General features: G+C 38.0%; 2 protein-coding genes across 3 annotated transcripts in view; one reads left to right on the top strand and one right to left on the bottom strand.

Moving 5' to 3' along the window:
- Positions 1 to 1,508: 1,508 nt before the first annotated feature.
- On the bottom strand, positions 1,509 to 27,747 carry sec31b (SEC31 homolog B, COPII coat complex component). 2 transcript variants are annotated; one of them, XM_067369566.1, is made up of 27 exons: positions 27,663 to 27,747; positions 27,087 to 27,179; positions 25,925 to 26,048; positions 21,418 to 21,616; positions 20,166 to 20,261; positions 18,753 to 18,893; positions 18,424 to 18,566; positions 18,236 to 18,335; positions 16,505 to 16,666; positions 16,265 to 16,417; positions 15,970 to 16,182; positions 15,810 to 15,884; positions 14,310 to 14,396; positions 14,116 to 14,230; positions 13,833 to 14,011; positions 12,346 to 12,472; positions 12,016 to 12,161; positions 11,763 to 11,936; positions 11,548 to 11,679; positions 8,479 to 8,644; positions 8,044 to 8,385; positions 7,725 to 7,763; positions 6,281 to 6,339; positions 6,077 to 6,202; positions 5,880 to 5,999; positions 4,023 to 4,094; positions 1,509 to 3,941 (listed from the first exon to the last, which is right to left on the bottom strand). In XM_067369566.1, the coding sequence occupies exons 2-27, from the start codon at positions 27,163 to 27,165 to the stop codon at positions 3,762 to 3,764; spliced, it is 3,549 nt and encodes a 1,182-aa protein (XP_067225667.1). In that variant the 5' UTR covers positions 27,166 to 27,179; positions 27,663 to 27,747; the 3' UTR covers positions 1,509 to 3,761. The 2 variants fall into 2 exon arrangements, with proteins under 2 accessions (XP_067225667.1, XP_067225668.1); XM_067369567.1 differs by lacking the exon at positions 7,725 to 7,763.
- The window catches only part of arhgap44b (Rho GTPase activating protein 44b), a 70,835-nt gene continuing 61,747 nt past the window's right edge, over positions 18,911 to 27,998 (top strand). The window contains exon 1 of the mRNA XM_067369570.1: positions 18,911 to 19,497. The gene's annotated coding sequence lies outside the window, so the exon portion shown is untranslated. The remainder of the gene's footprint in view (positions 19,498 to 27,998) is intronic.

The raw sequence follows: 27,998 nt of genomic DNA, 5'->3' as shown, positions 1-27,998 counted from the left end.
CTCCAGCTTTGTTGTCATTGAGCAACCGAAGCTCGAGCTGTTATAGCTCCGCCCTCTTTTAGAACGCGCAATTTGAATTTAAAGGAACACGCACACAAAAAAGACAAAGGCAAATTTGACAAGCTAATAAATGATCTGTGGGGTATTTTGAGCCGAAACTTCACAGACACATCCTGGAGACACCAGAGACTTATATGAAATAAAAGCAGCATTATAGGTCCTGTTTAAAATGCTGATATGATATGGCTGTTGAACATTGCAGTGCATTATTTTCTCAGGTCATAATTTGTTCTGCATGTCTGTACTTGTCACTATTCACTAGTAGGTTCTGTCGTTCACACATTACATACAGACTGCTGAATCAGCACTAGTTAATACAGTCACTGCACACATTCATATTCATTTTATACAGAAGCTAGTCATAAATATAGCTATTCAAATGTTTTTAAAACAACAGAAGGCTGTTTAATGGCATTACTATTTCAATATTGTCGTTTGGTCTTGAGTAAATATGTACATTTGGCAAGACAGTTTCTGACACACAAACCCAGAAGCGCAGCAGTGTGTTATTCGCGGTCATTGCGGGGTTACGTCACAACGTTCACAACATCCCGGGAATTTCAACAGCAGATCAACGTCAGCCAATCAACAGCGCCGTATGACCCCAGCGGACCAATCAGCGACCCGTCCCTCAAATGTACTGACGATGTTCTTGGCAGTGCTGAAATGAGACACGAAGTACATGAACGGCTCCTCTTGCGGTTTTAAACCGGTCACATTCTTTCAGTCTCAGTGTGTGACACACCCTGATAAACACCAAATTCTGATTCGTTTTACTGAATTATCAATGAACGGAAGTGCAGTTTATCAGTCTGAAAGACGATGCGTCATACACAAGAAAAATAAAACGCACAGACAACTACTGAATTTCATAATAATAATAATAATAATAGATAATATAATCTAAATATAGATAATATATTAATATTTATTTTTAATACAAATCCGGCTCATGAAAAATATTTCAATAATGGGTTATCCATATTTTATATAAAGAGAATTAAAGGGACAGTACACCCAAAAATGAAAATTCTGTCATGATTTACTCACCCTCAATCTGTTCCAAACCTGTATAAATTTCTGTGTTATGCTGTACACAAATGTAGATATTTGGATTAATGTTTGTATCTCGCCCCTCATTGACTTCCATATATTCTTTCTTACTATGGTAGTCAATGGGGGCCGAGATTTGCTTGGTTACAAACATTCTTCCAAATATCTTCCTTTGTGTTCAGCAGAAGATTTACAGGTTTGGAACAACGTGAGGGTGAGTAAATCATGACTAAATCTTAATTTTTAGGTAAACTATCCCCTTGAAGATGTAAGGGAAAGTGTTTCTTTCTCGCCCTCTACAGGACAAAATCAAAATATTACAACCTACAAGACTTGATTTTTACCCCTTGTTATGTTCTTTACTGACCACAATGATTTTATGTGTGAAATAATTAGTAATATTTATTTCTTAATATAACTTTTAATAATTTATTTTCCATTTAATATGTTCTCAGACATCAGTTTAGATTCAACACACCTGCACCAGATCGAGGTTTTGGGGTTCATTAAAATTACAAACTGATTTCTGACAAGTTTGCGCTCCGTTTGCAGGAAGGAAAGTTAATATAAGAAATTTAAAACATTAAATTCGCTTTGCAGCTTATTCTGGTCAAAAATCCGCCAACTTACACAGGAAAAGACTTTTTTTCTTTCTTTCTTAAAAGTAGGAACTACTTTTGCGAACTAATCCTAGGTTTTTGGCCCGATCAGAAGCAAACCAGTGCAGCGAGATTCTCTGGAGTCTGATTGTCAATAATTCCCCCAAAAAGTTGATTTTTCAATTCAGAGCCGCCAAAATATTTGAAGTGGGCGGAGCCACTTGTACTAAAATGGCTGTAACTCGTGAAAGGAATGAGATATTTTCACCAAACTTGGAACACACATGTATGGGCTCAATCTTTGGTCACTTGAACAAAATTGCGGCAACTGGCCACTTGGTGGCGCTATAAAAGAAAAAAATCTTGAAAATGGCTATGACTACTTCACTGTTAGTCCAATTGACTTAAAAATTGGCATGCAGTGTCTTTGTCCGAGGAGTCATGATTGTCTATGAGGACACTGACGTATCTCAAAAAACATGCCTGCCATCGGCCAATGAAATTTGAGCAGCTATCAGACAAGGTAAACGGAGGCCAATCGGAACGAAACTCACTGGGCCTGTTTGACTCACGGCCCTAAAGGCCTGTGAAAAATAGAAAAAAATCACCACCAGGGGGCGCCTTTGCTTTTTTCACATGCATAAAGGCTTGTGTGTATCACTCGATTTTTCAAAACAAAAAAGACTGAACATTATTCTGAAGAATGCGATTTTGTTTTCATTATTCTTTAATCGCCCCTCAGTTTTGAAGGTCAAGCAGTGCACATTAAGAAAAACACTATCATTTATGAAAGTTCTGTATTTTTGTTTTCAAGCATGTAGGAGCTTCATTCACGACCCTCAGAATGAATGTTGCGTACGGACACAAAACGTTGACATTTTCAGTAGCAGAACATAAAGATGATCTAGTTTATCAGTTTAGTTGCATTCAGTTGTCAAGAACACATCCAGGTCATATTTCACCTCAAAAACCCAATGAAACATGATTATTTTTAGGTCCATTAATATTTAAATGGAATTTCAATACATTCTCATTTTCAAAATAATGTTTATACATCATATGCATGTTGCACACCAAATAAAAAAATGTAAGTATGAAGGGAAATACAAAAATATGAAAAAAATGAGAATTTGGCGTTTAACGGTTCTCAAAATGCCATAATGCAAAACAAAAACAGGCTTGATTTTCTTCATTTGACTCTTTGATTTAGTCCTGGATGTGTTCTTGACACTTTTCAGCCCAAAGTATTACATGTTTCCATCTCTATAAATGTCGATAACCACATCAGAGCAGAATACAGTCCTTGATCAAGAACATCTGGAGAAGCTTCACACTTTTCTACAGGAGTGTTTGGAGGATGCGGTTCAAGCCTCAAGTGCAAATATAAAACAACCCTTCACACAAACGAACTCTATCAAGAAAAACATCCCCGCAATTCGTCAATCAGTCAATAATGAACCTCTTCGTCCACTAACAATCAATCAATCATCACAATGACTAAACTACAGACAGCGTCAGATCTTTAATAATAAAAAAACCACCGGGCCTCATTCATGAAACGCGATCAGAACGAATCTGTGCTTGAATCGTTCTGTTCGTGTTTCTCGACAAAGGCCCGTTCATACAGTCTCACAATGAATTGAAAGCAACAATTTACGTAAGAATGATTTTTACAAATGATTTAAACAAAATTAAGTATTAAGGCCTATTCTTAGGCAACTGCTGCGTTCAATTCAACACATATTACGCAACGTTTTTACGCTCGTGTTCTCACTCAAACTGAATGCGACAATTTAAACAGTATTAAGGCTAATTCTTAAACCGTTCCTGTTTGCGTTCTTAAGATTCTCACATTGAATTCAATGCAACAATTTGCACAAATTCGTTCATGTTTTACACTCATTCTTGCATTCAATTCACGCACTAATGGTTTTCTGAACAGTCGTTCTGCTTGTGTTGGATGAATAAGGCCCATTGCATGAAGGAAAACACCAAGCTGTGGGATATTAACGCTGTATTCATTCTTAAAGCAGAGTTCAGAAAGCGGCGTCACACGGCCAGTTTGTTGCCGATGGTCATGAGCATCTTGAGGACGGGCATGAAGGCAGAGATCTCGCTGAAGTTGCTGCTGCTCACGACCTGCGTGTGAACCTCCAGACCCTGCAGATAGTTGCGGCCGTTGACGCAGCGGCTGATCTCGTGCAGGCCGCTGAGGATGCTGGGAGAGAGCTGAGGGGGGCGACAGAAAACATAAGTTTTATTCTGAAACTGTAAAGACCCGACAGACGGGAATAAACGTCTTCAACTCACCGCGTGTTCGCGGAGTTTGTCGTACAGACTCTCAAGTCGTTTGGAGGCATCGTCAAGTTTGCGCTTTGTTTGCTGGAAAGAAAGTTAATATAAAACATTTAAAAAATTAAATTCACTTTGCAGCTTATTCTGATCAGAAATCCGCCAACTTACACAGGAAAAGGCTCTTTTTCTTTCTTTCTCAAAAGTAGGGACTACTTTTGCGAACTAATCCTAGGTTTTTGGCCTGATCAGAAGCAAACCAGTGCAGCGAGATTCTCTGGAGTCTGATTGTCAATAATTCCCCAAAAAAGTTGAAATTTCAATTCAGAGCCGCCAAAATATTCGAAGTGGGCGGAGCCACTTGTACTAAAATGGCTGTAACTCGTGAAAGGAATGAGAAATTTTCACAACTTGGAACACACATGTATGGGCTCAATCTTTGGTCACTTGTACAAAATTGTGGCAACTGGCCACTTGGTGGCGCTATAAAAGAAAAAAAATCTTGAAAATGGCTATGACTACTTCACTCTTAGTCCGACTGACTTGAAAATTGGCATGCAGTGTCTTTGTCCAAGGTGCCATGATTGTCTATGAGGACATTGGCGCATCTAAAAAAACATGTCCGCCATCGGCCAATGAAATTTGAGCAGCTATCAGTCAAGGTTAATGGAAGCCGATTGGAACGAAACTCACTGGGCCTGTTTGACTCACGGCCCTAGAGGCCTGTGAGAAAAATCGAAAGAAATCACCACCAGGGGGCGCCTTTGCTATTTTCACGTGTGCAAAGGCTTGTGTATCACTCAATTTTTCTCACACGCCCACGACATTCGTACCACATGGTAGAACTCCTCATTCTGAGCAACTTTGTCTCTAGGACCACCGCTGTCCATCGAAACGTTCGTTAAATATGGGAGATTATTTCAAAAACCTACTTTTGCGAACTAGTCCTAGGATTTTGGCCTGATCAGAACCAAACCAGTGCAGTGAGATTCTCTGGAGTCTGATAGTCAATAATTATCAAAAAAAGTTGAAATTTTGATTCACGGTCCCTAAGGGCCGCCAAAATGTTCGAAGTGGGCGGAGCCACTTTTACTAAAATGGCTACAACTCGTGAACTGAATGAGATATTTTCACCAAACTTGGGACACGTGTGTATGGGCTCAATCTTTGATCATGTGAAAAAAATTGAGTCAATTGGCCACTTGGTGGCGCTATAACAGGAAAAAGTCCTTGAAAATGGCTAATAACTACTTAACTGTTCTTCCGATTGACTTGAAAATTGGCATGCAGTGTCTTTGTCCAAGGTGCCACGATTGTCTACGAGGACATTGGCGTATCTCAAAAAACATGTCCGCCATCGGCCAATGAAATTTGAGCAGCTATCAGACAAGGTAAAAAGAGGCCGATCGGAACGAAACTCACTGGGCCCGTTTGACTCACGGCTCTAAAGGCCTGTGAGAAATTCAAAAGAAATTTTACATGCGTAAAGGATTGTGTATTGCGCAATTTATCGCACACACCCACAACATTCGTACCATATGAGTTCCTCATTCTGTGCAACTTTGCCTCTAGGACCGCCGCTGTCCATTGAATCGTTCGTTAAATATTGGAGATTATTTCAAAAGCCAACTTTGGTGAACTAGTCCTAGGTTTTTGGCTCAACCTCTTTTTTTTTTCTTGATCTAAGTAAAATTCATCACCAAATAAGTCATGTTAGGATGCTAAATTAAATGTTATGCTGAAAAAAAGATTTTTGTTCTGCGGTGGACAGATATAAACCTGTGCACCGATTCCAGAAGGTTGCATGAAGCCTGCCAATCAGATTAGAGTTTGCCAGCTCTTCTGTATGCAATCTGCCTGCTGTGTTTGTGTTACCGGGTCTGCGGCGGCCAGCTGACAGCGCTGCACCAGGCTGCTAAAGGTGGTCTTGATGATCATGTGTTCGGCAGGTATTTCCTTCTGCTCCACTCGCTCGGTGGGAAGCTGCTGTAAAGACTAGAACACAAACGGGCAAAATCAAGCACTCAAATCACACAAGCACATCTGATGGACTGAACAGGATGACCTCTGACCTGTATGTTGGGCTCCTGAGGGGCTCCGGGCGGCACCTGGACTCGGTCCTGCGGCACAGGAGCCTCCGTAGGGAAGCCCATCACTGGTGCGGTGATCGGAGCAGGTGGAGTGTAGTTCTCTGGCAGCTGTACAACACACACAGATGTTGGGACTTGTTATATTGCTTCCCCCTTAATTAGTATTAACATCATGCAAATAAATACCTTTTTCTTGCGTTGTCCTGCGCGAACAGCTGGAGGGTCGTTCCACCCATCCTGAGCAGCTGAAGAGAGAATATATATTTACAGTCACCAAAACATGTACATAAAAACACATTCATGCAGCAAGTCACACTTATAAATGTGTGAATGTCAGTGCATTTGATTTAAATATCATATCAAGTGTCATTTATAGTATAGGAAGTTGCACAAACACTTTAAGCAGCAAAACATTTGACATACAGAAGTTTGATGGGTTGAAAATGCTAAAATAATAGATGAAATACTAATAGAAACTTGATCTGACATTTATAAGTGTGGTTTAAGACTCTCTTCCTACCTGATTTACACTACCGTTAAAAAGTGAGGCGTCAATAAGATTCAGCAATTAAATTGCAAAACAACTGTTGATAATAATCATAAATGTTTCTTGTGCAGCCAATCATCATATTAGAATGATTTCTGAAGGATCATGTGACACTGAAGACTGGAGTAAAGATGCTGAAAATTCAGCTTTGATCACATTTTAAAATCTTACAGACCCCCAACTTTTAACTTTCCTTCCACTTAGTCAGTCTGTTTATATCATTGGAAATGCAAAACTCACACGCAAGCATTATTACCCATAAACCTCCAGGAGATCACACAGGAAGCACAGTATGATCAGTGTGCGAATATTCTAACAAACAATCAGTCAGCGTTAAATATTAGAAGAGCCGAGTTTGAGGACGGGCTGTTTGGACTGTTGCTGTCCCTATAAAGCACTGGAACACACACACACACACACACACACACACACACACACACACACACACACACACACACACACACACACACACACACACACACACGTCTCTGTTCTGAAGATTATAAACACTCACACAAACACACAATCTCTTTGTTGTGTGTGTGTGTCTGTGTTTATAAGCATCAGAACAGAGACGTGTGTGTGTGTGTGTGTGTTTATGATCTTCAGAACAGACACTGTGTGTGTGTGTGACTGTTTATAAGCATCAGAACAGAGAGATTGTGCGTATTTGTGTGTGTGTGTGTGTGTGTTTATAAGCATCAGAACAGACTCACACACACACACACACACACAAACACACACTCTTTGTTCTGAAGTTTATAAACACGCACACACACACACACACGCACTCGCGCAAACACACCATATCTGTTCTGAAGATTATAAACTCGCACACACGTGCACACACAAAAACACACACACTATCTCTGTTCAGAAGATTAGAAACACACACACACACACACACACACACACACACACACTCAATCATACACACACTCTCTCTGTTCTGAAGCTTATAAACACACACACAAATACACACACACACTTAATCATACACACACACACACACACTGTTCTGAAGCTTATAAACACACACACACACACACACACACACACAGACACACACTCTCTCCCTGTCACCTTCCTCTTGTCCCTGGTAGGTCAGCCATGGGAAATATCCTGGAAATCAAACAGCAGGAACAATACAAAATCTCTGAATTTCAGACACACTGCAGGAGTGTTCAACCAACAAACAAAAAGTCACAATTCTGTCATCATTTATTCTCCCTCATGTCCTTCCAAACCCGAGTGACTTTCTTTCCTGAAACAAAAGGAGATCAGCTGATGCATTATTTTGAATAATTTCTGGAGATAGTCACACGTGTCAGGAACAACATGATGGAGAGTACATGGTCTTCCCGAAGAGACGTCTTTCAGAAACATCACTCCAAGCATGTACCTGTCGGTGGAGGTGGGACGGCGCCGGTGTAGCTCTTGGCCGCTGGAGCGCCGGGGCCGCCCTGAGGATAAACCGCTCCCAGAGGTGGATACATCCCGCTGGGTGGCGGCGCGGGGCCCTGTGTGTGCGGAGCGCCTGGGTAAAAGGGCAGCGGGCCGCCTGGTAGAGAGGTGGGTGAGATGAACCCTGGGGCAGGTGGAGGGGGCATCATGGGTCCCGGTGGAGAGGAGGGCGGCACCGAAGGACCCGCCAGGCTGGAGGAGGGCATTGATGGACCTGACATGAATCCCACAGGACCACCAAGAGGCCCGGACTGAGGAAACGGCTGAGAGGGAGGGAAACCTGTATGAAACAGTAAAGATGTCGTAAGACTTTGCTAATATTATATATATTATGACGCTTAAAGGCTGATGTTGTTATTTGATTGACAGGTACCCGGCGCTGTGGCAGGGTGTTGTGGGTAGGCTGGTCTCAGGCCGGGCCGTGGCTCTCCAGCGGGAGGCGGAGCAGAATCAGGAAGGGTCTGAGGGGTGAAGAGACGGGGCATCGTCTGCGGTGCGACATGAGGCATCTGAGGAGGGAGTGTGGACGGGTACGACCCCTGCGCAGGACACACATTACGACACATCAACACATGCAATGCCTAAATAACGATTGCATTATTGCTCAACTTTATGAAATAGCCTGTGCAGCCTTGATGATGCAAACACACAAGAAAAGAGGTTCAAGGTAGGAAAATTGGAAATGCTGCCTTGGCAACTACCTTGAAATAATCTGTTAAGACCTGGTACATGATACTGAACTGAAGGGAATAGTAAAGAAGTAAAAACTCATCAGTTTTTATGTTTTTTATTGATGCATCTAGTTAAACTAGAAAAATTATTTTTCAAAATGAGCCCAAATCCATTGTGAGAATTCTGGATTACTGGTTTATTCCCACCTGACTATAAGTGAAGTAGGCGATAAAGTTTCTACCCCTTTTGGTGTGAGACAAGAACGAGTTCTTTTAATCTTTATATGGATAATATGAATGATTGAAAGCTGGAGTGTATGATTGGGAATATTTTAGTCAATCACATTATGATCTTGTGCTCCTTCAGTCCTAGTAGTGCTGGTCTCCAACAACTTCTCATCATATGGCTTTGAACATGATATTATATATAATGCTAGTAACAGTCTAAACTTTCTGGTTTTTAAATAGTCTAAGCATCTTACTCTGTGTGTGTGTGTGTGTGTGTGTGTGTGTGTGTGAGAAATTAAAATATCTTGGACATTTTATTACCGAGCACAACAGATACAGACAAAAGGCAATACTGGCTAACTAGGGATGCAAGATATATCAGCCACCATATCTGTATCGGCTGATATATGTTCATTTTTAATGTTATCGGCACAATAAGAAAATTCAGCCGATATATTAAAGCCGATAAATAATGGCTTTTAATAGTGAGACTTTTGTTTTTGTAATCAAATTATATAAAAATTTGGATTTAGATTTATTGGCCAATATATCAGTTATTGGCTTTCAAATATATTATCGATATCGGTTATCGATATTGGCCGATATATGTTTGGTTTTAATGTTATCATTATCGACACAATAAGACAATTCAGCCAATATATTAAAGCCGATAAATAATGGCTTTTAATGGCGAGACTTTTGTTTTTGTAATCAAATTATATAAAAATTTGGATTTAGATTTATCGGCCAATATATCAGTTATTGGCTTTCAAATATATGATAAATATCGGTTATCGGCCGATATATGTTTGGTTTTAATGTTATCATTATCGGCACAATAAGAAAATTTGGCCGATATATTAAAGCCAATAAATTATGAATTATTTCCTTCAACAGGCACTTCAGATGCGCACTGTCTGCCATGATGGTTTTAAATCACTTGAAATATGATTGAAATCACTTCAAAAAGGAAAATAGAGTTAAGTTCAACATGTGCAGCACAAGTCTGTCATACAAGATACAAAATATTATAATAAGAACTTTATAATTGTGCATTTGGGACATGGATTTTAATGGTGAGACTTTTGTTTTTGTAATCAGGCTCTCAAAAATTATATAAAAATTTTGATTTAGATTTATCGGTTAATATATAGGTTATCGGCTTTCCAATATAAAGAATTATCGGTTATCGTATTGGCCAATATATGTTCATTTTTAATGTTATTGTTATCGGCCAGATAAGAAAATAAGGCAGATATATTAAAGTCGATAAATAATAATGGATTATTTCCTTCAGATGCGCACTGTTCACCATAATGGTTTGAAATGCATGAAATATGATTGAAAATCACTTCAAAAAGGAAAATACAGTTAAGTTCAACATGTGCAGTGCAAGTTTGTCATATAAGCTACATAATATTATAATGAGAACATTATAATTGTGTGTTTTGGACATGGATTTGAATGGTGAGACTTTTGTTTTTGTAATCCGGCTCTCAAAAATGCTATAATTTTAATTTAGATTTATCGGCCAATCTATCGGTTATCGGCTTTCATATATATATAATTATCGGTATCGGCCAAAATTTTCATATCGACACATCCCCAATTTTTCCATAAGTTTAGTTCTTGCTCACAGCTTTATTTGCATTCTTAATGCTTCCAAAATTGAAATTATTGTGGATTTATCAAATTTAAGGGTCAGTACTACATGTTATCAGTCCAAGTTGTGGAGTTTTGTATCTTTTTTTGTGTGTTTGCTGTTGAACTTTTTGTATTTTATGTATGTAAATTTGAACACTGCATCTGTAATAAAGTTTGATGATGAATGCTAAAATAGCTATTTATTTTAATGAAGAAATTACAAAGACAGATACATTTACCTTTAGAATATTGTGATGAATCTTTCACAATAAAACTAGGAACATGAACAATCGATACAGTAATTATGTAGACAGGTCTAGGGTTAATATATTTACCTAAAACTAAAACCATAAAAACATTTACATCAACTTAAAGAACTGAAATAACTACAACCAAAACCGAAATAAAACTATATACACTGTAAATAAATGACAACAAAATCACTAAAACTTTAAAATTAAAACGGAAAAATATACATATAAAAAAACATTCAAAATATTCATAAAAACTATAATAGTATCTGAATGATAAGATTATTATTAATAGACTGATGTGTTTTTAACCTATTGCACAACGAGGTTTTCACAATTATATTTTAAAAGTCAAAAATGTATATTTTGAAACTATAACCTCATTCTGCTTCGGCACAAACTCCCCGAAGACAACAAAAAGCTCCAAACATGAGGATGACTCGTGAAAATCCACTGTAAATCAGAGCGAGACGGCCTTTCGCAAACAGCAGACACACTGTATGCCAGCTTATGTCTTTCACAACATCCGCAATATCCATCAGGCCATCAGAAAACAAACAGTGTCTGATGATCATCAGCAGACTGCGTGCACATCATAACCACAGACAGTGATGATGACAGACTGTACTGGAGTGACCTGCGGCTCACCTGCGTGTGTGCTGGAGGAGTGTGTGTGTTCGGAGCTGCTGTAGCGCCTCCTGCTGGTGCAGACGGCTGCTGTCTCTGCAGAGCCTCACCCTTCGCATGTGACAGTCTGTCTCTCAACATCCGGACACCAACCTAGAGCACACAGACACATGCATGTTACTACACAAATGAAGTACAATGAAATTAGGTATATATTTACATATGTGTGTGTGTACCTGGTCGGAGTCGTCGGGCAGGTAGTTGAGCGCGGTACTCAAGCTGCCCTGTGACGCCAGTATGCTGGAGTAATGGATGAGCTTCTCCGTCAGCGCTGAGCTCCGAACGCACACCTCGCCATTACGCAGACGCTCGATCGACTTGCGCAGGATCATCACCTTCTCCACCAGGTCCTGTAGATGCACGAGAACATCACGGCGTCAGGATATCGCTCACAGACGCAGATATAAGTGTGTGTGAAGGAGACGTGACCTCCAGCGCGAGCGGAGACGAGCAATCCCTCTGTGACGTCCAGCACTCCACCAGACGCTCGATGTTCCCGGAGCAGATGAAGCACAGGCAGGCCTGCAGACAGCGTTTCTCTGTGCCTTCAGCCTCCAGACGAGCGCCCAGAGTATCTGAACACACACACAAACAGCTGTCAATCACTCCAGAGGTCGTGACCCCGAATTGCATTTATGCTTATACTAATGCAGAAACTTGCTTGTCAACTGTAGCAGACTAGTAATGACTATTATAAGGAGTCCTTCATGTGACGACTCCTCTCGATCAAAATGTACGGTGATTTGTGAGGCATCTTACCGCAAAAAGGAGCGAACTCCTCCGGGTTAGCGTAGGTCAGCAGGGCCGCTAACGCCTCCTTCCAGTTCTCCAGCTCACAGCTCTGGACGATATTACACCAGTTCTGCGTCACCACTGACGAGATCAGCTGAGGAGGAAACATCACTCGTAAACACAGCAATTCATTAACTTTATTTATTAATAAGAAGAATTATTGTTATCTTTTACCATTAAAATATTACTATTATTAATAAGAAGACGACAACTCTATACTAATAGTAATAATAATAATAATAATAATAATAATAATAATAAGAAGAAGAAGAAGAAGAAGAAGAAAAGATTATTAATAATAACAATAACAACAATACTAATAGCAACAATATCTAAAATATAAATCATAATATTATGAACAAGATGACTAATAATAAAAACAATTATTATTATTGTCTAATTGTTACTAATATTACTAATAATAGTAATAAAAGTAACACTTAAAACAATAAAAACAATGAGAATTAAAATAATAAGAATATTAATAGTAAGAAGAATATTTATAACAATAATAATTACAAAAATATCAATAATATGAACAAAATTACTCATAACAAGAACAGCAACTATAATGGTAATAATAATAATATTAATGCTTCTTATAAAGAGGAATTATTATTATTATTATCATCTTTACCATTAAATTAATAAGAATAACAATTAATAATAATAAAAATAAGAAAGAAGACACCGACAAAGGCTTAGCAAAACCAATAATAATAAATGGCAATAATATTATTAATAATAATAATTAATAATAATACTAAAAATAAAAAATAATAATACAAATAGCAACAATAATTACTAAAATATTAATAATGTTATGAACAAAATGACGAATAATAAACATTTATTATTATTGTTAATATTATTATTATCTTATTATTACTACTATAACTAATAATAGTAGTAATAGTAGTACTCAAATAATAAAAATAACAATAATAATTAAAATAAGAATAATAAGAATACTAATAACAACAATTATTATTACTAAAATATCAGTAATAATATGAACAAGATGACCAATAATAACAACAACAACGGTAATAATAATAATAATTATAAATCTTATTAAGAAGAAAAAAATATTATTATCTTTACCATTAAAATATTAAAAATAACACCAATAATAACACCACCAATAATAATAATAATTGTTGTTTTTATTGTTGTTATATTATATATATATATATATATATATATATATATATATATATATATATATATATATATATATATATATATATATATAATTAAAATTATAATAGTAGTAGTAATAATACTCAAAATAATAAAATAACAACAAGAGATAAAATTGTAACTAAATAATGCTAAATTATAATAATGATGCAATAAATAAACAGTGGATTCAGTGAATACTGAAATACTTTAAACAAATTAATCTGGAACGAAAATGACATCATGTATAGACAACAGTCATAACTGGTTACCATGGAGACACTGTTGGTCTGTTGGTTGAGGTAGCGTTGCTGGGTCTTCTTCAGTAGCTCCTCCCCTCCGCTGATTGACAGGAGGATAGCCTCTGCGAAGCGGCCATCATTCAAGCACAGATCCACCGCGCCCTCGAAGTTCCCCACTAACAGAGCCTGACTGATCAAACCGTCCGTATCTGCTCAACACCACAGGACAGAACGGCAACATTTGATCTGATTGAAGTGACTAAAGTATCAAAATCATAAAGTTATTTAATGCAGGTGATGTGAAGATGCTCACCTGAGGATACAGGGATCTGGAAGGGCTCTTTGTCTTTCTCTTTCTTTGGTAGTTGACGAAAGAAATCAGCAGGAGACTCACGACCAGACAAACTGTCTGCAGACTCATCTGCTCTCTGATTGGACGAGAAACTAAATGATGATTCAACATCGAGATTTTGATCATGCATGTGTTGATTGAGACCTGAATCTGACCTGATCAGAAAGAGTCTGCATCTTCTCAGCCAGATCATTCACATCTAAACCGTTGGGTTGAAGCTTCCTCCCCAAACATGCCGAGATCTGTGCAAATACAAGTTAGAAATATAGTTGTGAGCAGCAATTATCGGGGTTTAAGCGCTTTAAGGCCTATAAGCACGTCTAAAATGGTATGTTTTAATTAGCAAGCCTGTAAACATCTCGATTCATAGATGGAAAAGACCATTTACAGCAAATACAGCCAATTTATCATAGGAAATATATGGTTTTTAAAGCTTTTCAAAGATTATTGAGATTGAGCCAAAAACCTAGGACTAGTTCGCCAAATTTGATCTCCAATATTTAACGAACAATTCAATGGACAGCGGCGGTCCTAGAGGCAAAGTTGCTCAGAATGAGGAAATCTACCATGTGGTATGAATGTCGTGGGCGTGTGCGAAAAATCGCGCAATACACAATCATTTACGCACGTAAAATTTCTTTTGAATTTCAAACAGGCCCAGTGAGTTTCATCCTAATCGGCCTCTTAACCTTGTCTTATAGCTGCTCAAAATTCATTGGCCGATGGCGGACATGTTTTTTGAGATATGTCAATGTCCTCATAGACAATCATGGCACCTTGAACAAAAACACTGTATGCCAATTTTCAAGTCAATCGGACTAGCGGTGGAGTAGTTATAGCCATTTTCAAGGTTTTTTTCCTGTTATAGCGCCATCAAGTGGCCAATTGCCTCAATTTTTTTCACATGACCAAAGATTGAGCCCATACACACGTGTGCCAATTTTGGCTAAAATATCTCATTCCATTCGTGAATTATAGCTATTTTAGTAAAAGTGGCTCCGCCCACTTCAAACATTTTGGTGGCCCTTAGGGACCGTGAATCGAAATTCCAACTTTTTCTTTTTGATAATTATTGACAATCAGACTCCAGTGAATCTAGCTGCACTGGTTTGGTTCTGATCGGGCCAATTTTCAAGTCAATCGGACTAATGGTTAAGTAGTTATAGCCATTTTCAAGGTTTTTTTCCTGTTATAGCGCCATCAAGTGGCCAATTGCCTCAATTTTTTTCACATGACCAAAGATTAAGCCCATACACACGTGTGCCAATTTTGGCTAAAATATCTCATTCTGTTCACGAGTTATAGCCATTTTAGTAAAAGTGGCTCCGCCCACTTCTAACGTTTTGGCGGCCCTTAGCGACCGTGAATCGAAATTTCAATTTTTTTATTTAATAATTATTGACAATCAGACTCCGGAGAATCTCACTGCACTGGTTTGGTTCAGATCGGGCCAAAAACCTAGGACTAGTTTGCAAAAAAGGATTTTTCCATGCAAAACATAACGTGAAATAATGAGGTGGGGTAAGATGTGTCAGTGGGTAAACTGTGTCACTCCTTTAATCTAGCAAATGGCATAATTGGTCCTGCATTTAGAACAAAGCTCTCCTCTTTATAGTGAATCAGGAGGTCGGCAGTGCCGTAGTTTGATGCGATACCTTCCTCTGCAGCTCGTCTTTACTGAAGCCCAGCAGCCGCAAAAACTTCACGCGTGCTTCATCTTCAAAATTCACCTGTTAAAACAGGACAGAACAGAAACATTTTCCACAGCTGAACAGGCCATGCATTTCCTGAAGAGTATCGTTTACTCTCGTTTACCATCAGGAACCGCCATATGTCCTGCTCCGCGTCAGAGGGGGCGCTCATGATCTTACTGTTGCAGTAGTTGGTGAAGGATCCGGACTGCAGAGCGGCCTGTAACTCAGTGGAGCGCTGGAGGAACTCCGTCTCTGTGGTCACCTGACTCACCTGCACCTGTCGAGGGTGCGGCTGCACTTTAGGGTTCTCAAACGTCACCAGCTTCCCACCGAACTGGAGGAGACAGAAGCGAGTACAAACTCACAGGAAGTTCAACACAATCTTAAAATATAACCAATATCCCTGAAATACTCACAGCGAATGAGGCGCCTACAGGCCTTCGCACCCACTTGGGCGGCTTTGTTAGTGGAGGAATGATGGTGGTCTCGACTGCGGGTTGAGGCACCTGCAGAGGCGGAAGAGCTTGACCGGTTCCAAACGGGTCGTTGGTGTCAAACGAAGCTGAGATCTGAGAACAGAGAAAGACTGATGGTTAACGCCACAAACAGATCATCGTTCCTTGGAAAGAGCGTATAAAACGTCAACATAATCGCACCTGGTCCACTGTGCTGTGCTGGTGCTGTTGAAGACGCCCACCCATAACAGAATACACACTGATCCGCCCATCAAATGATGCGGCGGACAGGAGGGCGGGGTTACGAGGACACCACTGCACATCGAAACACCACTGATTGGCTGTTGGCAGCTCGTAAATCACCTAAGATATGAGAGACAAGGAATGATGGTTAATAAATGTGGAAAGTGAATCAGAGATCCCACACTAATGGATTTTTATCAATCCTGGTTAACAGTTATGACAAAACATGAAGAATATACACCTAGGATGGCTTGAGGGTGAGTAAATCATGGGATAATTTTCATTTTTGCGTGAACTATCCCTTTAAGACATCTACTGTGTTTATGAGAATACTTCGATTTTTTCTCTGGACGCTCACAGCGCTTGAGTACTGAATGGGCTATACGCACGGTTACTTCCTGGTTGTGGTTAAGCCAGCTCGGGCGTTTCCGGTGAACTGTTAGATGTTCATTCTGTAGTCGCTGTACATCGACACAAAACCATCAGTGGTTGACTTTTTAATGTTGTATTCAAATTTTAATGCAGTTATCACATTTACCTAATTGATTGCAATAAAGATGAAGCTATTGGGAGTGTTTAAAAACGCTGTTATCTGTAATTAGACACACACGCATTTTCTTCCAGCACTTCAAATGTTATTTTTAATGTGACGACCACAAACATTATTTGTTCATGCATCTGAGATTGTCCCCATTGTAAAACCGAATGTTTTGAAAATGTAGGAAATTCAACATTTGATAGAAAACACTTATTTAAAAATAAAAAAAAGACAATAATTACCACTTTAACCAGCAGGTGGCGGCAAAGTAGCATTTATTTGCGCATATATCAGCCATTTCCTCACTTCGTTTTTGACTAAATATTAAACATTATAAAATAACTAGGTTTAAAAATACATTTTATCAATGTGAAGTATGAAATACTCAGAAAATCTGATGAAAAACAATAACTTTTCTTGTGAATGAATATCAGAAAGCGAGCGCCGCTCTCTCTTTATAATCACAGCAGCTGTCAGTCAATGATTTCAGCACATTTTATTCAATTAATCTAACTAAAGTGCACAATAAATATTTCATTTTTGAAGCTTTTTTTCACATAAAAGTGTGAAAACTGATGGTCAGATTGAATTTAGTCGAGGAGGAACACTGAGGAACGTCTTTATTTATTTATTTTCTATGCCGTCTTACGTTTGAATAACTAAATTAATGCTGTGCCTGACTATTTAAGTGAATATATTCTGATTATAAACTAAGTATTACACTACTGATGCTCAACACACCAGCACATGACTCTCACCGGAAGTTTATAATATTGTGGAAGTTCTAAAGAACGCTCCGTCCACTGAGTTCCCTTTTGTCTCTTCTAGCATTTAAAATCTATTGAATGTGTAAACTGGCAAGACAAAACATGTGCAAATGATAAACTTTCACTCTAACAAGGTGGTTAAACTTGCAATTAATCCACGAATCAAATGCGTGCCGAACCATGGGACCTGGTCCGTACGGAACAACTATGATCCGTTTAACCCCTAGAAAACAGATTCAAAATATTAATCATACAAAAATGACACTGTAGAGACCTGTAAAGGTGGTAGCAACGTCAAAGTCATGGTTTCGATCCGGTGTCCTACAAATGCATGAAAGTAAATGTCATGTAAATGTAATAAAGCAGCAGCTGTGATTGACGGACCTCTCCGGTGTTTGGGTTCCAGCACAGGATGCGGTTGTCTTTGCCGCTGCTCAGCAGAAGCTCTGAATCTGCTTGACACCACGAGATGGACAGAATCCCTCTGGAATATTTAAAAAAGGACATCACACATGTGCAGGAACATCAAAGCAGCTTACAGAGACGTGAATTGTAGAGAAATGAGTCTCCACCTGGTGTGATTCTCCAGGACTTTAAGTGGTGAGGTCGCAAAACGGAGGTCCCACATCTGTATCACAGGAAGTCTGTCGTCTTCTGATGCCAGAACCAGCTGAGTGGCCACATCTGGATGCCACAACATCCCAGAGCAGTGCATCTGACAAAACAAGAAATTCATAAAAGGGTTGGAACAACTTGAGGGTGAGTAAATGACAGAGTTTTTATTTTTGGGTGAACTGTCCCTTTAAGAAAAAAGTTTATTTTTTGGACTTTTGGGGTGAAATATGACCCACACATGTTCTTTCGCTCACAATCAGAGGCTCATACGAGCGGATGTTCTTACCCTGTTGCTGTGGTCACTGATTTTGATGATGGGTTCGTTCTTCCTCAGATCCCAGACGACGGCTTTCCCGCTGGGGTTGGCGGATGCCAGTATATGCGGCACCTGACTGTTCCACGCCACCACGCTGACGTCCTCCGCTGGCTACGACATGCACAAGCACACGGATAAAACCACCACAATGTCTGTGAATTTCCCACAAACCACTAGCTGAATTTGTGAAAATGCAAGAACGAGCATCCAAAACAACAGTCTGGACATGCTGCAGATAAATTGTCTCAGAATTGCTATTTTAGGTAGTAAACCATCGTCAGCTTAAAGTGCCCCTATTGTGCCATTTTTAAGGTTCCTAGTGTTGTTTTGGAGTCTCCTACAACAAGTTTACATGCATCCAAGGCCAAAAAACACTTTAAAGAGGACCTATAATGCCCCTTTCACAAGATGTAATATAAATCTCTGGTGCCTCCAGAATGTGTCTGTGAAGTTTCAGCTCAAAATTTTCAAAATTGCCTCTATTTGTGAGCGAAAACACACCATTTTTGTGTGTGTCCCTTTAAATGCAAATGAGCTGCTGCTCCCAGCCCACTTTCCAGAAGAGGGCGGAGCTTTAACAGCTCAACAACAACAAAGCTGGAGAATCTCACGCAGCCAAAATGAGGAAAGTGTTCAGCCTTCTATTGTTCAAACCAGAGTCGACACTGATGGAGAGACTCAGGAAGAAGTTACAACTTTTAGACGTTTCTGAATGGTTAGTGGATAAATTGATGTAGTTGCTGTGGAGTCGATTCAACTCATCCACTAGCATGTGCCGTCATGTTCATCTTTTGTTTTGAATCGACCCTCGTTTGTGAAGCAGTCCGGCGTAAAATGACGGCATGTCAACAACACTCTACTACAACAACTCTTCCTCTTCTCTAAAGCAGACCAACATGGCCCCGCCCCCTTTGTTTTGTGTTCTTGGAGGCGGGGTTTATGTAAATTTTAGGGTTTGTCACTAACCCAGGAAGAAGCTCGCTGTAGTCCCTACCAGCCATTTAGAGCGATTTCTGTAAAAGAAAATCTCTCTTTTGCATTGATCTTTGAGCGTTGTAACTTTGCAGATGTTGTTTATGATCAAACAGCAACATTACACACTAACTGAAGTTAAAAACGTGAAATCAAAAATCAACCACTTCTTTAACATTCACAAGCAGCTATATTACACACGTCAGATCTGAAAAAGCATAATAGGGGCACCAAAGTGATGTTAGTGAAGAGGTTAATCCAACCCAAACAGCACCAAAACACACACCCTCGCCAGCACCTTCATCTTACCTCACAGAGCTGAAGGAACAGAGAGACAATTAATGATGCTGCGAACACTGACGACATTTCAAAGAATAAAAAAACACTAGTTGCATAGAAAAGCATTGCTACCTGTGACTTTGTGCCCGGTGTCATCGGATTACTGAAGTTGTTCAAGTCCCAGATGTATATTTCTGAATCATTGGCTCCTGACGCGATGAGATTACTCTGACAGAGAGGAAAAAACACATGAGTGTTTGCAAACTAGGCATGTGACTGTATCAAATTTTCATGTTGCGATTAATTGATGAAGCTTTTATCACGGTATACGGTATTATCATGATATTAAAATAAGTTGCAAAACCATTTTTGTCATAGTTTAACAGGTTTAAGAACTCTTTTTGTAATAAAACAAAAACAACTCTGACTGAAATTTTCAAACAGATTAAAATGCAAAAGAATTAGGCTATAAAGAACAACAGATAACACTTTACTCTATTTAATGCATTAACTAAGATTGAGCAATAGCTACATTTGTTACAGAAAGTTATTTTTTGTTAATGTTAGTTTAGAAACACAACTGATTATTGTTAGTTTTATCTCATGTCCATTAAATAAGTTATTTTGATTTTAGTAATGTTATTAAATAGTAACTAAGAAATGAACATTAATTAATAATAGTTAATACTTTATAAGTATTTTTATTGTCAGTTTAGTGATAATGAATTAACATGTTAATTAATGAAGCTGTATGTTTTCGAAATTTTACTGAACAATAACAAATAATAAGAACATTTCTAATCATTAGGGCATGTTGTAGTCCAGATTAAAATATAAAAATGTTTAGGTTTGAAAATAAATATCCTTTTAAGTCTTTTTTAAGTATTCAGTATTTGGTGCTGTGATGAACAACACTGAGATTACAAACAAATTAATGGCTGTTTGAAGCATTTTAAAAACTTCACTAGCGCAGTTGCTTTGTTTGTGTGGTTTCCGTGGTAACCGCTGCATTTCTGCTGTTCCATCAGCGCCCTCTGCTGTCAGAGAGTGAACGCGCACTTTCATTCAGCTCGTCTCCTTTACTGGTTCGGTCATGTGCTTCTCGTGCATGTTGGGATTGTTTACATCTGAGCGCGTGTCCTTTTGACGCAGAATACAGCTGTGTTGTGCATTTTATACAATTGATGGGTAAAGTATTCTTAATTGCCTTATAAAAAAATTAATAATTGGTAATAAATTATTATTTACGGTATTCTGAAGTGCCCACGATTACAATATCGTGCACATTCATTATCGCGATTTATCGCATTACCGAATATCGGCACAAGTCTATTGCAAATGCAACACCAGATGTGAGCGAATCCTAAACGAGACGGAGCTCTACCTGGAAGCGGTTGTAGTCGAGGGCGCGCACGGGCCCCGTGTGTTTGTTGGACTGTCCGATCACGGTGTCCTCTCCCGCGGCGAGAATGACATCCGGGCCGAAGACTGTCACGCTTCCGTTCTCGCAACCTCCGATGAGCCGCCCTGACGAACCCGACGTGACGTCCATATCAAACGCCACCCAGATCAGACTGTGAAACCTGCGAACACATGATGAGATCATCACAAATACACAAACACTGTATATGATTCAAATTAATGTCTGAATATCAGTGATCACATGGCATCTATTGTATCTGTTGGCGTTCTTATTTTAAAGGGATAGTTCACCCAAAAATGAAAATGTGATGTTTATCTGCTTACCCGCAGGGCATCCAAGATGTAGATGACTTTGTTTCTTCAGTAAAACACAAATTATGATTTTTAACTCCAACCGTCTGTCAGTCGTATAATGCGTGTCAATGGGAACTCCATCTATAAGAGTCAAAAAAACATGCACAGACAAATCTAAATTAAACCCTGCGGCTCGTGACGACACATTGATGTCCTAAGACACGAAATGATCGATTTGTGTGAGAAACTGAACAGTATTTATATAATTTTTTACCTCTAAAACACCACTATGTCCAACTGCGTTCAGCACTCGGTTAGTGAGGTCCGATTGCGCTCTGACAACGGCATTGATGTGTAGCACTCATTGAAGCAAAGCGCGAGACATCACTTCTGTCATCAGAACGCGATTTTTGACCTCACTAACCAGATGTGGAGGGCAGTTGGACATAGTGGTGTTTTAGAGGTAAAAAATGACATAAATACTGTTGGGTTTCTTGCACAAAGCGATCATTTCGTGTCTTAGGACATTAATGTGTCGTCACGAGCCGCAGGGTTTAATTTGTATTTGTCTGTACATGTTTTTTTGACTCTTATAGATGGAGTTCCCATTGACACGCATTATACGACTGACAGACGGTTGGAGTTAAAAATCATCATTTGTGTTTTACTGAAGAAACAAAGTCACCTACATCTTGGATGCCCTGGGGGTAAGCAGATAAACATCATTTTCATTTTTGGGTGAACTAACCCTTTAACTGTCACCCCCCCTTTTTTTTTTAGACAAGAAAATGCACTATCCAAACTTAAATGGTTGTAATTCAAGAATACTTTGGGGTATAGACATAAGGCTGATCTTGTTTAAAAGATGAAATTTGGCAGATTATTGTTGATGTGAAATAACTTATGTAAGTGAAAAAGAAAAAAAGTTATAGAAGTTTAAGTTTATGAAAATGTAAAAATATAATATTTTATATAAAATACATATTTTACAAAACAAGTTTTACTCTAAAGCTGCAAGGAAATCAATGCCAAAAATCTGAACAAGTTGTGTTCCAAATTTCAGGTTGATATCTCAAAAAATGAGCTTTCAGTAAGATTTAGTTTGGGCGCAGTACCACACTTTTTCACTAGATGACAACCAAGCTCCATTACTGACCATATAAAGGCGCCTCCATTTCCATAGAGTGATCTGAGCCATATATTTCCATTATTTTCATACAATTTATGAAGTAGACATCCTATATAGAAGTAGTATGGGAAGTTTGGCAGAATTTGATATGAATTCAGCCTCTAATAAACATAAAAATAACATGAATGTGGGTTAGAGATCGCCGCCACAATCATAAATGTATTTTTTTTTTCTATTAAAAACATTTTAAGACCTTTTTTTCTCAAAAAATTGAATGGATGTTATCTTTTGAACTCTTGGCATGAAAACAAACATGTTTCAACCAATCTTTAATGATTTTTCATGTTCATAGCTATTTCAAAATAAAGGTCTGAACATGCCTTATGAGTATGAAAATATGCTTGTTGCAAATTGATAAATTACTGCTCCTCTATAATTTATTTTGAAAATCAGTCACCAAATATGTAAACTAGAGATTCTAAGCTCTCAAATGAAAATGTCATTAATTACTCACCCTCATGTTGTTCCACACCCGTAAGACCTTCATTCATCTTCAGAACGCAAATTAAGTTTTTTTTTTCAAATCATTGAATCAATGTTAGTAAAAGGACCATTTGGGTTTTTCTGTAGGTATTTACACTGACCTATAAAAATAGACAAGCAACCGGGGGGAAATGGAGAACTTTGAATAGGTATGATACCCTTGAAGTATTTACATACATAGAACATTTATAATCACATTTAAAGACCAAATAAATCCAGAAATGGCCTTCCTCAAAAACCACAGCCATTTGTCATGATGCAACAAAACAATGGACTTTTCATCATGCTATTTAAAAATAAAACAGCTTTGAAACCATTTACAACTAGCACAGATCATCATAAATTACCAAGTTATAACTCTTTTATTCTTCCCAAGAGAAAATATATATTAGTATTTAAGCCAAAATCTTTGAATTTGCAGTAAATAAACATAGAAAGAGAAGGCCATTCGGTATTTAAATTGAACAAATGTCACAAATTAAGATATTTTTGATGAAATCCGATGGCTCAGTGAGGCCTGCATTGACATTCAGACTCTCAAGATCCATAACGGTACTAAAAATGTGATCACGTGAGTTCAGTGGTTCAATATTAATATTATAAAGCGATGAGAATACTTTTTACAATATCTATATGGGCCAATTTCAAAACACTGCTTCAGAGCTTTATGAACCCAAGTGCCATCGTCGGAGTGCCAAAGTCACGTGATTTCAGCAGATAGGAGATCCGAATCACTGATTCGAAACAAAAGATTCCTGAAGCAGTGTTTTGAAATCCGCCCATACAGATATTGTTGAAAAGCCGTTATTTAGTTTTTTTGAGCACAAAAAGTATTCTCATCACTTTATAATATTAAGATTGAACCACTGAACTCACATGATCACATTTTTAGTACCTTTATGGATCTTGAGAGTTGGAATGTCATTACTCTCAATGGAGGCCTCACTGAGCCATCGGATTTCATCAAAAATATCTTAATTTGTGTTCTGAAGATGAACGAAGGTCTTATAGGTGTGGAACGACATGAGGGTGAGTAATTAATGACATTATTTTCATTTTTGAGTGAACTAACCCTTTAAAATCGACAGCCCTAATAAGAATATTAACTCTTCAAAAGAAGCTGCAGTGAATCTGACAACTGCATAAACAAATAACCAGCGAGAAAAACTGGAAATGGTATTTAAATAATACGCCATTGTGAGAAAATGTGACGGTTGCTGCTAATAGACAAACTGATGTTTAACATTCCAGTGAGAGTGACAGATGTGTCAGAAACATGAAGTGTTTGTGTGTTAGATCATTCATGCAGAGTGATGACACTAATTCTGCTGCTATACCGGTTTTCCTACTACTGAATCGCTGTTGAGGAAACATAAACATCAATTCACTTTCAAGGAAGAGAGATACACAAACTGTAGTAAACCAGTCTCTTTATTTCAAAACCCAAGTCGTGTTTTCTGTTCATTAATATTTTGCATTTTTAATCAGAATGATTTCTGAAGGATCATGTGACACTGAAGACTGGAGTAATGATGCTGAAAATTCAGCTTTGATCACAGAAATAAATTACACTTTACTATATATTCACATAGAAAACAGCTGTTTTGAATCATAAAAATTTTACACAATTTTACAGTATTTTTTTAAATCAAATAAACACAGCCTTGATGAGCAGAAGAGACTTCTTTCTAAAGCATTATAGGATTAGTTCACTTTCAAATACAATTTTCCTGATAATTTACTCACCCCCATGTCATCCAAGATGTTCATGTCTTTCTTTCTTCAGTCGAAAAGAAATGAAGGTTTTTGATGAAAACATTCCAGGATTATTCTCCTTATAGTGGACTTCAATGGGCACCAAACGGTTGAAGGTCAAAATTACAGTTTCAGCGCAGCTTCAAAGAGCTTTAAATGATACCAGACGAGGAATAAGAGTCTTATCTAGAGAAACGAATGGTCATTTTTAAAAAAAATACAACTGTATATACTTGATAAACACAAATTATCGCCTTGAACGTGCTTCAGCTTTCCGTATTCTTCAAAAAGCTTACGCTGTATGTCCTACACCTTCCCTATTCAACTTACAGAAAAAAAAAAAAACTGGTGTCGCGTTCGTTCTGTAAGTAGAATAGGGAAGGTGTAGGACATACAGCGTAAGCTTTTTGAAGAATACGGAAAGCTGAAGCACATGCGAGGCGATAATTTGTGTTTATAAAGTATATACAGTTGTATTTTTTTCAAAAATGACTGATGGTTTCTCTAGATAAGACTCTTATTCCTCGTCTGGTATCGTTTAAAGCTCTTTGAAGCTGCACTGAAACTGTCATTTTGACCTTCAACCGTCTCGAGGCCATTGAAGTCCACTATATGGAGAAATTTAATTTCTTTTTGACTGAAGAAAGAAAGACATGAACATCTTGGATGACATGGGGGTGAGTAAATTATCAGGAAAAGTTTATTTGAAAGTGAACTAATCCTTTAAAGCTAGTGTATGGTAACCGACCTGTTGGATGTGGGCAGAGTTCCTCTGAGCTTCATCTCCATGGATGTATCAGCAAAATCCATCTCAAAGATCTCCAGAGCAGAGCTGGTGTTGAAAGATGCGTCTAACTGCTGCGCTGCGGTGCCTGCAGATACGAGACAGTGAAGAAGATGAGATTATTCAAGCATTTTAAATGTAAAAAGATGCTGTCATTCACTTCAACAACACAGGCTGAAGGTGAGGGCTGGGTAAAAAATATTGATTTCTCGATTTTAATCAATTCTCATTTTTACGAACTGATATCGATTCTTAAATCCCAAGAATCGATTAGTCTAGTCTGTTTTCAGTTGATGAATGAGCAGAATATGCAGCTCCTCCCATCCAATAAATCACAATAATCTTTGTTACTTTTGATATGAAGCAAAGTCTCATATTTCAAATGACGTCCATCTTATTATGAGATTCAAAAAATAAATACCGTTTTGACGCTGTTTAATGTGGCGTGACGGATCGCTTTAGCGCCTCAGTTAAAGAGAAGCATGTGATCATCCTCTCCTCCACTTTAATACCAGTTACAGCGAAATAAACATGAACATCTGAAGGTATGTTAAAATATACAGTACAACTTACTGAAATCCGTATCATGTCTCGTGTAATCGCTCAATCAGTGCTTCAACTTCAATAAAACAGCTTCAATGTCACATTTACCTCAGAAAAACATATTCAGTGACCATAAACTCATTAGTCAGATAGAAAAGTGACTCTAGAAAGATAAATATAGCTATGTATCATTACATATTCATTATAATGTTCTTCAATATTTAATGCATGTTTGAATAAATCAGCCGCGATTTAAATGTTTATATTTATAAAAAAAATGAATTGGAGTAGAAATATGATTATGTAATTCTAAACTTTATTTATAATAAAATATCATTGAGTGTAATTTAAGTGTTTATATATAAATAAGTTAATTTAACCTTCAGTATTATTATAGTAGCACCAGCTGACTCTCATGTGTAGTTTACAGCATTAGCTGAGAGATTTTTTCCTCTAGAAAATTTGCCATGTGCTGAAACTGAAATACTACATCCAAAATAATCGATATTGAATCGCAATCGAATTGTGAAAATTGTGTCAATACCCAGCCCTAGTGAAAACACACACATAAACAGTGATATACCTAAAGCCAGGTACGCGGGATGCTGTTTGGCAGGACTCCATGCCTGTGCCGCCGTCCTGAGGATCTCCTTCACCCTCATCTTCCTCCAAACTCCTGAGGAGACAAGAGCATGAAGAGTCATGTGATGTACCTGTCAGCACTGAAATGTCATTCCTCTGCACTAACAATGTCAGATCAAACTAAAGGACCTGAAACTGACTCAATATTATGCCAGATAACATTACTAACAAAATATTCCCTCAAAAATCACATAAACAGCAGCACCAAACTCAGGTATGTGTGTAATACACAATAAATCATCTCTCACACAAAAACTATCAATATTTTCAGATGTATTTATCGTCCTCATAAACTGTATGTGTAATAAATGTCGTGTAAAGTAGAAGTATATGTTTATTATCACGTTTATTCCTGATTATTATTCCTGTTAGCGTTAGCATTAACCTGCTGCTCACTACCCGCGCTTCAAAACGCTCAAACACACCGATCACACCTCAGTTACACACAATAAATCATCATAATCTCGATATTATCCTAAAAACGCCAAATTATACTGAGTGTTGTCTGTGTACTTACGGTTGTTTTTGATTATTCGTCTCGTTTGTGTGTTGATGAGAGTTCAGCGGCGCTCCTCGCGTCACTCATGGAGAATGTAGTCCGGTGCGGAATTGTAGTCCAGTACGGCAGCTGGCGAGGGACATTATTTACGAAACGATTAAATCTCCAAAAACATGAACCATCTGCTCGACTCGATTTATATTTCTACTCATGCCAACAATAAATTAAATAATTAAACAAATAAATAATGTAAACTCGAATTTTATACAACTTTATTATTTTATTTTTTTCTTATTGCATTTTATTCAGACCTTTTAATTTAATATTGTCTGCTGACAAAAAATTAAACTATTG

Source organism: Chanodichthys erythropterus, chromosome 19 (genome assembly GCF_024489055.1).
Source record: "Chanodichthys erythropterus isolate Z2021 chromosome 19, ASM2448905v1, whole genome shotgun sequence".
Taxonomy (NCBI): Eukaryota; Metazoa; Chordata; class Actinopteri; order Cypriniformes; family Xenocyprididae; genus Chanodichthys; species Chanodichthys erythropterus.
The sequence above is the reverse complement of the archived record's forward strand: the minus strand, read 5'-3'. Positions and strand labels throughout refer to the sequence as shown.